The 11,290-nt window shown below is 36.1% G+C and overlaps 1 protein-coding gene across 4 annotated transcripts; it reads right to left on the bottom strand.

Annotated features, from left to right (window-relative positions):
- Window positions 1–1,934: 1,934 nt before the first annotated feature.
- Window positions 1,935–10,341, bottom strand: LOC140149921 (uncharacterized). Of its 4 annotated transcripts, none has more exons than XM_072171936.1 (5): window positions 10,226–10,341; window positions 9,486–9,698; window positions 4,793–4,960; window positions 3,673–3,826; window positions 1,935–2,431 (listed from the first exon to the last, which is right to left on the bottom strand). In XM_072171936.1, exons 2-5 carry the CDS (start codon window positions 9,679–9,681, stop codon window positions 2,368–2,370), a joined length of 582 nt encoding a protein of 193 aa, XP_072028037.1. In that variant the 5' UTR covers window positions 9,682–9,698; window positions 10,226–10,341; the 3' UTR covers window positions 1,935–2,367. The 4 variants fall into 4 exon arrangements, with proteins under 4 accessions (XP_072028037.1, XP_072028039.1, XP_072028038.1 ...); XM_072171938.1 differs by having other exon boundaries at window positions 10,230–10,341; XM_072171937.1 differs by having other exon boundaries at window positions 10,259–10,337.
- Between the last annotated feature and the right edge of the window lie 949 nt (window positions 10,342–11,290).

The raw sequence follows: 11,290 nt of genomic DNA, 5'->3' as shown, positions 1-11,290 counted from the left end.
TTAACTAAAACACCAAAGTGCGAATATTTCCAAACATCTAAATTAGCTAAAAATTTAGGACATGTTACAAAACTATATTTTCTAGAACTTTAGAAGAGTACTTTTAATATTGGCCGGTTATTTTTCACACAGCGACGTTAACTAGGCATATCCCCATACTTTTTACGTAGGCTATTTGTAGAGGTCACGCGTCAATGGGAAAGAGCACTGTGTATTATGTATAGGAAAACGGACAGTAACTGCAGTATGAAGTATCACACACATTTCAATGGGCAATCTCTACGTATGGACATTGCGTATAAATTTGGTCAATTTTAACACATCGCTGCACCTTTATTATAATGATTTGTTACCAACATAAAGGATCATAATAATAATTAGACTTTCCTTCGTATGTTTATTATCCTTGACTGTCTTTAACATATTGTGAAATTGACAATTTTTTTAAAGATGTATCTATGTTGATTTCGCACGTGGAAATTCTTCGAAACTGGCTAAATACGTGACCTCGCTTCGATACAGGAGAGTGGTTTTGAATAGATCAACGTACGTCCGATACCTACTTTTGGAAATCGCAATCTTTCTAATAACGTACCTATACACCCCGTGCACACCAAGGGTAATTCGTTCTGTTTCCCCTATCGATCAGTTATAATTACGATTGACATACCCTATATTGATGAGCCCGAAGTTGATTGATGGCCCTTTTATGGAACACTTTATTTATCACGGATACTATTGTGATTTAATGAGATTGATTCACAAAACTTGTTGACAGGGTAATTGTAAAATATTGTTCTTTTCACATCCACCAACCCTCAAATAAAAGTATGAGCCCAATTTAATAATATAATGTAATGTCATTGTAATGTAAATTCGGCTAATGTTGGGTGGATTCTAAACAAATTAGAGATTGTATATAAATCAATGTTTTATAAGCATATGTGCTTATTAATGATGCTACTAATGCTGTGTTAGATTTCGCTATCGCTCGAAAAAATACTAAAAGCATTAATGCGCATGATATAACGATTTGAACTATGCAGTAGTATAAGGACATTTTTGCTGAACCATGAAATGGTATCAGCCTATAAGAGTGAATGTTACTAGCTTACTTACTAGCTTACTTACTAGCTTACTGACTAACCATTTGGTCTGAAATGGACATATCTCTAAATGCCACGAAGGTATGACCCCATGGGTGGTGTCATATGAAAGAGGAAAACATAAAGAATATAATAAAACTATTTCCAAACGTCAGAGGTCATCCTGGGGTCACAGGGGTCAAAAAAGGGCATTTTAACCGAAAATGCTCCGATTGAGCTTAAATTTAAATGCAATGATCCTTATGACATTCTAAACATGTTTAAAACATTAAAAAATTATTTAAGGTCATTAAGGAGTCATAAAGGGGTCAAAGGTCAAGGTTTTCAAAATGCTCCAATTGAGCTGAAATTTAAATGCAATGATCCTTATGACATTGTAAACATTTAAAAATATTTTAAAATTCATTTAAGGTCATTAAGGGGTCATAAAGGGGTCAAAGGTCAAGTGTTTCGAAATGCTCCAATTGAGCTGAAATTTATATGCAATGATCTTTATGACATTCTAAACATTTTAAAAACATTTTAAGATTCATTTAAGGTCATTAAGGGGTCATAAATGGGTCAAAGGTCAAGCTTTCCAAAATGCTCCGATTGAGCTGAAATTTAAACGCAATGATCGTTATGACATTCTTAACATGTTTAAAATATTTTAAAATTCATTTTAGGTCATTAAGGGGCAATAGAGGTGTCAAATGTCAAGTTTCAAAATGCTTCAATTGAGCTGAAATTTAAATGCAATGATGACAGTGGTATAGGCCTACCACAATATACTGCCAAAGCCACATGGTTCAGCTATGGTGCGGTTATCGCTCTAGTTTTGCAGAAAAAGTGCAATATATCTTCAAACATAATCAATTATCAAATTTACGACTTTTTTAATTACCGGTGCCATTTTTGTCAAACAAGCACTTTGCGTTAATGTTCCGTTCCAGGTGGTGAATATTAATGATATCTTTACAAACCCGCATAATTATTATCAGCTTCTCATTATCAACAAAAGATAGATGAATTGTTAGTTTGCAGTTGACACTTATTTATACATTATCATTATTTTTCATTCATGTTGTCTTCCTACATCTGTAAGAAGTTTAAAAGTTATACAATATGTCTATAATAATTTAAGGAACACGAAAGATCATGGGCTGCAAGCAGAGGTTGATTCCACGCAGTTCCACAATATGTATACAGCAGGCACCACCAAAAATATCAGATTACGACTCGTCTGCAGAATGATACAGAGGATGAACTTTGTTGTTTTTCATTAGAAATCTATCTCCATGAAACGGAGCAGAGTGCCATTGACTCGCTTGTAAACCCACATGTATCTGCAAAAAGACAAAGACAAAATATTCCTAGCAAACACTAAACGTGAGGAAACGTTATTAGTCTAAAATTGACAAATTAATAAAGAGATATTATATTCTTTCTGGTTGTAATGATTATTTATGACTGAAGCAGTCATTTAAAAGTATTTAATCAGCTAATTAGCACTAATTAAACCTTTTCAATAATTAACTATGTCTGACAAAGAAGCAAATTTTTATCACCCTGTATACATAGAAGCAAGTATCACACCCTATATTAAGAATACATTTTCAGGTGGGTCTTTTCAAGTTCTGTTTGATTTTGTGGTCCTTAGATTGAGAAAATACTCCTGTATATAAATAGGCATTCCCAAACCATAAAAAAAAGTTCATGCTTATTAAAAAGTTAATTGTTTCACCCTGTATATCTTCTAGTACACCCTGAATATTGACTCTACGTTCTTTATTCTTTCCAGCAATGTACTACTCTTACATACCTGTAATTGGTACATAAAAATTGATGTTTTCAGCTATGATTACAGTATGTTATTTGGGAGAGCGTGGCGCAATGGTTAGGGTACTTGCCTTTAGTGCATGAGGTCCCGGGTTCGATTCCCGGCGGTGGCGATTTGCTGGGATATTGACTTGGAAAAAAGTCTGAAATTAATTGGCAACATCTGTAGATTAAATTCAGACTTCCGCTCTCCCCATGGTTCATTTAGAATTGGGTAAATGAATCATGAAAGTACTCCGTCCTTCGGAGGGGACGTTAAGCCGTCGGTCCCGTGTGCAGAGTGTATCTCGCAGCCAGTTTTGAAAAGAGTAGGGTGTTAAACCCAGACTGTTCCCAAACCGTCCCGGTGTTCAGATGGACCCCAATGGAAATAAGCTTCAATAGAGGCTTTCTTGGGTAATCCAGGGTTGTCAAAACCCGAACAAATCAAATCAAAAAATATGTTACTACGGTCTCAGTCTCAGACCGAGGCTTTCAACTTGTGACACATGACCAAGGAATCGCACAGTGGCGAAAAATGTTGGTACTTTTACAAGGCAGGAAAAAGTTAATATTACTAAGACCTAACTTGTGAGACGTTTTGTATATGTTTGAACAACGTTAATTAGTTTTAGGATCTTTGGTTTGAAGGTGTAAAATACGGCACGCTGAGTTTTGATTGACAGATGACGTCAAACTAGTCTTTAATTCAGTGTCAGGTTACAGTATATTTATTTTAGTAATTTAGTTGGTATACCCTGAAGCTTACTGAATTGAGCCAATGAGGGCATCGTCATGGTAGGAATGTGCGATGCCATCTTCCCAAACCTTGCCGTTATTCTCACCGAATGCACTAGTAGTATATAATTCCCGATTAACACTAGGATTGCTTTTGAACCAATCGAACCACATCTGCCTCACATCTACAAAAATACCACCAAAAACATAATTATGATGCCATAAACACGCCGAAAATTATAATTTAAGGGGACAGGCAGAGTCACTCTCAGTGGAAAATTTAAGACATTGTTTTGTAAAGTACCTTTAAAAGCAATGATGATGCGTACATACAAGTATACACTTTCAAAGAAAGGACATTAAAGCCGTATTGTAACATTTCCATAAAATAGATTAGTATTTCTTTTCTATTAAATGTTAGCTTTTACTGTCAGATCTGTGTCATTTTAATTTTTAGCCGAACATCTGAGGTAAAGCAAAGAAAATTGGAATTTACTAGCAGCGACGATGTCGCCAATGCGTTTTACTCCGTCGGTCATGCTACGATCTATATTTATGTTCTAAATAGTTAAAGCCATAATGTGTAATTTGCTATACATCGACGCCCTCAATTTGTCCTCGAATTTCTACTTTTGGCATGATTGTAATGCCCAATTGTGTACTAAAATACCATGTGAAAGACATGCATTTATATATAATACACTAGACGCAGAATTGTTTTCGTTCGTTTCTGCGTTTCTGTCGGCAAGGATCTTAATACATCTCATCTCCCACACACACCCACGCACCCATGTAGCTGACGGCGCACCTGTACGTGGCGGTATAGGGAGTCCGGGTTCTCTGGTTTTAATTCTGTGAATAAAGCTTCTGTGTACTTCCGAATAATTTCGCTCTACGCCAGGTAAACTTCGATTCAGAATACCTTGTTGTTTGCGTTCTGCGTGTAACGCATTGAGCCGAAAATGCGCGCGAAGCTTGATTAATTAATATGCAACTTCGTTACGCCGGAGTTACGCTATTTGCCCTCTATGCCCGAAAACCAAAATGGCGGATTTTATACCAAAGTGTTACCACGGGGCACTTTTGAGTCGGTACTCTTTGAAGATATTGATTATTTCAAGAATGAGACATCACGTAATTTAAATGTTTACCTTCTTTACCAAATACAGGTGCTAGTCCGTCACCCACAATTTGTATGCAATCGTCAGCTACGAACTCGTCAAAAATGGCTGAAATATCACCGCATTCGATCAATTCCGACATTCTCGCGTGAATTGCATTAAACTCGTCTTCAAGGCCGAGACTGCCTTTGTTCGGTGCTGAAAAAGAAAAGACAATGGTTCATTTGAAAATGGACGAAATCTGAATATTTTCTGAACCAATTGGAAGTAAACAAAAACAACTTTGGTGACAACTCAAAAGTCTTGGTTACAGTAACAAAATTAAAGAAGATACTGGTATTGTTTTAGAACCATTGCCTCAACCTTGGTTAGCAAATGACCAATTAGTTGCAATTTTTTCTCAAATAATTCTGTCATTTTTCAAGATTTCAATGGTTCCAAATCTAAAGCTTTGCCCTGCAACTGAGGAATTCATTAAAAAGGAACTTTGTGGTCTTAATACTACCAAGAGTAGTAGTACTGGTTTAGACAACATTCCAGCAAGTTTTAAAAGATGGTGCTTCAGTTCTTTAAAAACCAGTCACTCATATTGTTGATCTCTTCCGTTCTACCAATACTGTACCAAGCGATTTCAAAATGGCTAAAGTTAAACCTTTGTATAAAAAGAACAAAATAACTGATGTGGGCAATTACAGGCCAATTAGTATTCTAAAATCCTTGAAAAGGCCATTTATGTTCAGTTAAAAATATCTTGTTCAAAATAATTTACTTTATGAATACCAGTCCGGATTTCAAGAATCTTTCTCCATTGACTCTTGCATCATTAATCTTTTATATTTCATCAAATGCCCATCCTCAAGAGGTCTGTACATCGGAATGGTTATGCTTGATCTACCAGTGTACTTCGGGTATATATATAAATATACAAGTCGCCCATTATGCAGTTACTGTCCGTTTTTCCTATTCAGTGCACACACAGCGCTCCAATTGATGATTGACCTCTAGCTCACTCACTGTAGGTATAGATAATAGACTAGTTAGTGAGCTGGTGGGAAAACGCTTCACCCAATATTAGCCATAGAGGCTCACATGTGAATTATAATATTCATCCTTAACATACTACAATTTGAAGTAAAATTGTCACGGGAAAGCTGTTGTCGAGCTATTTTTCCGAAGAGAGAATTTTAAAATTTCATAGCAGTCGGACGTGTAATTTCAATGGCAAATTGTGCTCAACAGCTGACTTGTGATAGCTCCAACTTCGAAGGGGCACCGTCGGGTGATCGGTTTGATCAATTTTCGCCATAGAAGCTGAAAATAAACTTCAATTCTTTCCCTCTATGGTCATCTAAATATTATTAAAATGCGATTTTGGGAAGATTGTTGTCGAGCCCTCCCAAATATGGAGTTCTGACTGCCCGATAGAGAGCTAAAAAATGAAAAACTTATTTCCAAACCGTGTTAAGTCTAAAACCACATGTTTCTCATTTACTTGTGTGATACAATCACAATTACTCTGACAAGTTTGACATGAGTTGTACCATCAACACGCCTGGTTAACAATATGCATACTATTGTTCTTATTTGGGAAACAAAGGCCACGCACAGTATTGTACTGTGCGTTTGCTTTGTAATGGTGAATCCAACTGAAATCATGATACCTATTTCACTACAGCCCATTGCAATAATGCACAGGTAAATCAGAAACATGTGCTTGTGGATTTAACCATGGATATGAGACACATCCCTGATTTAACATAGTTGAGCTGTTTTCAATGAGGTTTATCTTAGTTTAATGGAGTTTAAGTCCTGCAAAGGTCGTGGTGAATTCTGCTGTGGACATGACTGCATAATGCATACCATATTCAACAATGTAAGGTACCCGGATGTACACAAACTTCATACAAAAGTATAGGCGAAAATGACAGGTCGCAAGATAAATTGTTCTTACAAAATAGTGCCATTTATTGCAAAGGGCAAAATAATTTGATCCAAAAGATAAACTCGATATTTGCGTTTTCCATTACGGAAAACAAGCTGATATAAAACTTATATTTTCATTGTTTTGTGCTAAATGGGCGTGCCAATTGTCCATATCGATGCCGTAATGGGATTCTTACGCATTAAGGTCAGAACTGTGTAGTGATGTTATTTGATTTGAAGTTTTAGACGTGAGTATAGGGAACTTAGGGTGCTGTTATTTTCTTCGGAAGGGGGTGATCATGAATATACTGGGGCCATAGAATTTTTATACCAAAAATAGGGGGGTTATAAAATTATTAAGAGTGGTGACTCAAACATATCGCATGCAATCAAAATGTGAACACAATCTTAAGTTATATAATGCAACATTTTCACGCGCTCCGCTCGCGTTCTTTACACTTACGATCACAATTTTTCCGCGCTCCGCCCAATTAATGTACGTGAAAAATTGACTCCGGTCATCGACATATTCATGACCCACCCCATTCCAAAGCAAATGACAGCCCCCTAATAGGCCTATACTTATACATATTACATGCATATGTTCTGGCGATTTCTTCTTGATCTGGATGGACTCCCGCACTAAACGAGGCACAGTGTCATCGCCCCGATATCTTCATGGCAGAAATCGCCATGGTATGTTGAATCCAGAGCCACGCATGGCCATTTTGTTCCGACCTTTGAGACGCATAATGAGCCGAGGGACCTGACTAAAGCTACTGACAATAGCCGGGTAATTGTTTTCTCTGTGTGTGAGTTAGCTTGTATACGCCATTGAGGTCAATGGTCATCGACTTTTATACTGCCTCCGCGGGAGTAGTGAGTGCAGCTAGCCTACGCGCTGTAGTCCATACAGGATCAACGCAATATAAAATCAAAATTTTGGTCAGTTTTTGAGTTCAAGACGCACGCTTCTTTCTCAATACTCAAGCTAATGACTATCATATCCTTTCAACACATATGTTCAAGTGCAAGGATCTAAATATGGCTTCTTTAGAACAAAAAAATTACGGGAGATATTCATCATTTTCTACCCCGGTATCCAAAGATTTATCGTCTGAATATCAAATCGGGCATAGCACATTCACGTGTATCGATCCCGGGTATTTATTTTAGTATCTCTGCTGTACCAAGTAATTATTAGCAAGGCGATGTCGGTGTGCGAGGGTACTCTCTATCATCCTTAGCTAACACCTTTGTGGATTCCCAGTCAATCTTATACAACGCCCTCATTCGACCAAAAGTTGCCAATGGTCAACAAAAGTCCATCACAACATCTTAGGACTTCTTCTGATGAAGATGTGTGTCACACATCGACAATTCAAGGTTAGTGAATTTTTGTGCTGAAAGTCAGTTTAAACTAACAATATAGCTATAAAACCTGTAAAACATACTGCACATGTTAACTATCTACTGAAGACGAAATAATGCTTTTCTTTGGATTTTGAATATTTTTTTAAACTTTGAAAACATTTATTTTGTCATGTTCTGTTTTTAAGATTATACTTTCATGAATTGCATTTATAATATTTCATTTACATGTAAAAGGTAAAATGAACAATTAGTGGGTTTTTAGCGGGTTCGCCGTCGGACAAGTTTAGAACTGTCAACTGGTAAAATGAACATTTCTTGGACGTACAACACAAGAATAAAAAAACTATAGCTATAAAACATGTGTCATTATGTACTTGCGGGTAGCCTTAGAGACAACCCTGCACAAAAGGTTTGGAATGAAAATTTGGTATTGCAAATGAGACCCCGTTCCCCCGATCAATGTTGAATCCTGACATTTTGTTCATGTGCGCTCAGTAGTACCAAACATTGATTGGGGGAGAGAGTCAAAAAATAACGAAAATATGGTCATTACAAGGTACACATTCTATTTTTCATTCCAACCTATTTTGTCTAGCATTGTAGCCTCCAAATATGTTTTTTCTGATTATTACATTTTACAGAGACTGTAATTTCATGAAATTGTAGGAAGCTGTATGCATTTTATGCTATTTTGCAAAGTTTGTATTCGTTTTTGCATTCTGATTTACATTGTTCAAACATAATACCATAAACTTAATGACATTATTGAACCTGGTTGTACTTTCATGGAGCTGTATAGGTAAATAAAAATAATGACAAGTCAATTAAATAAAGTTACATTTACCCTTCTAAAAACCTCAAACAAATTTCTTTTCTGATTAACATTTTTTTTAATGCGTTAACCGGACATTAGTGAGCTAACGAGTCATAAGGAGAAGAGCGGTGATGTTATTATCTACTCTAGAAAGGATGTTATGGATGGCAGTCACAGGCAGGGGCGTAGCCTCTGTGGCCCATGCACGTGGAACACTGTGGGCCCTTTTAACATCTCCTTCATCAGCCCTATCTCTTTATATTTCCCCTAGTTTAATTTTCGTTTTTATTCGGGTCCCTAGCTCGGTTTGTATCCAACAATAATACAGAAGAAATTCTGGTGTGGCCTTCCCTCGAGCAGCGAAGAATGCAACATAAATTAATAACAATGTATGAAAATTCAAAATGGTGAAATTGCAATACCCATTCCTGATTATGTTCAAACACAGACAGTTAAAACTCGTCAATACCATCCCCAAAGGTTTAGAATTATGACACCTCACATAAACTCCTACAAAAATACAGTTTCTTTCCTCCAGACAATCATAGAATGGAACTCCATACCTTCTAGAAACTAGAATACATTTGTAGGTAACAAAAAAGAAACATTTACCTGTTAATTTTGAACACGTTATTTTGCCATTATCATTCTGCTTGTGTTCCTCGCAATGCTTAGTACAGCCCATATGGGTTAGTGTGTCCGAAATCTTAACACATTCATTACAGAGAGCGATACAGTCCACCGATTCGGAGTTTACAGAGTTGCAAAATATGATGAAAATACCAGCAACTAAGACGACAAGATTCATCTTGACTTAGTTATCACCTGGAATAAAGTGTGATTAATGGAATTTTTATAAACAGCTTCTTTAAAGCTAGTTGGTTGTTGTGAATTCCACAACGAATGCAAAAATACAGAAATGAAATAGGCCAATGCAAATTGGAAGGCCAAACTCACTGAGAGTTTCAGATCTTCTGCAGCTGATTGGTATCCAGACTGAATCAAAAGTATTGTTACCCACTAGGTTCTTTATATGCAAGGCTCTTTCATCAAAATACAACGCATGCAAGATCTCATTAATTTGTAGAGTAATGCTACGGCAGGTCATAAAACTATGTCTGTACTATTACTATTATTTCAAGAGGATCCAATGTTGCATTTGGAAGAAGCAGGTCTTTCCACTTATCTTATCACACCTGTAACGCTATCAAAGAAATGATTCGTCTGACGAATGAAATTCATTAGTAACCAATACACTTCTGGGCATTTTGGTTCATAAAAGACTATTATAGGTGGCTGAAAACAGTACAAGACACTTTATTTCATAATTTTCATTTTACGTATGTGCCTACTAACTGCTTAACAGTGTCGGTCGCGATACCCACTTGATTTTGACAATTTGGTTGTGACTGCTACAATGGTGTAAAACGCTGTGTAAACGTTGTATGTGGTGGCCACGGATCAAGCAACTGCGCATTTCAAATAATTATTTCAAAAAGTTCATAGCAACCCCGTCCCAATGACAAAATGCTAATTGCCTAACATAAATCATGTAAATGGTTTGATCACGCGTTGTCGATCTTCAATATTTTTGGCATATTGATTTTCATTATTGGTTTGTATGGATAAACAAACGGTGATTAAAGGGGCTCAGAGAGATTTCTTGGGAAAATCAAATCAGAGAATTTCGATTTATTTTGATACATTGAATACTCAGGGAACCTACCAAGCAGTAATTTAGTTTTAATAACATTCCAAAAACATTGTTGAAAACTTGATACAAAACATTCTAAACAGAACGTTATTTTGGGGTTGAAAAAATATTTTGCGAAAAATGGTTGCCCAAAATATTTTCAATAACGTTTTAAAAACGTTTTCATGACCTTTATATAACCCGACATTTAAATGCTATTAAAAGGTTTTGAAAAAAACATTTTAAGAACATTTCTGTGTTTGCTGGGTTCAAATATTTTAACATAATGTTATTTAAGTATTGACACAATATTTGGCAAAAATAGTTTACAATAACATTTTTTGAAAACATTTAAAAATATTGTTGTAGTGTGTTTTCATTCAAAACTTTTAAAACGTTATCATTACCTTTATATAACCCGACATTTTAATGTTATTAAAACGTTTTTACCTAAACCAAAATATAACTTATTTAAAACGTTTTTAAAAAGTTTTTGTGTTTGCTGGGCAACCCAAGGAAGTTATATAATAAACATGGAGACCCAATTGAACTGGCGTCCTTCACCGTAATCATGTCGCAGGGTAGTCCATTCAATCAAATGTTGTCATCAACCTATTTGATCGTAGTGCATTTGTTATGTGTGTGAGATCACATGTCGAGGTAGATTGCAAGCATGCTTTTGTTGAATGCATTTGAGTAGTCCGCCATATTTACGGTATGATAC

Source organism: Amphiura filiformis, chromosome 4 (assembly GCF_039555335.1).
Source record: "Amphiura filiformis chromosome 4, Afil_fr2py, whole genome shotgun sequence".
Classification (NCBI taxonomy): Eukaryota; Metazoa; Echinodermata; class Ophiuroidea; order Amphilepidida; family Amphiuridae; genus Amphiura; species Amphiura filiformis.
This window is presented reverse-complemented; position numbering and strand designations above follow the sequence as displayed.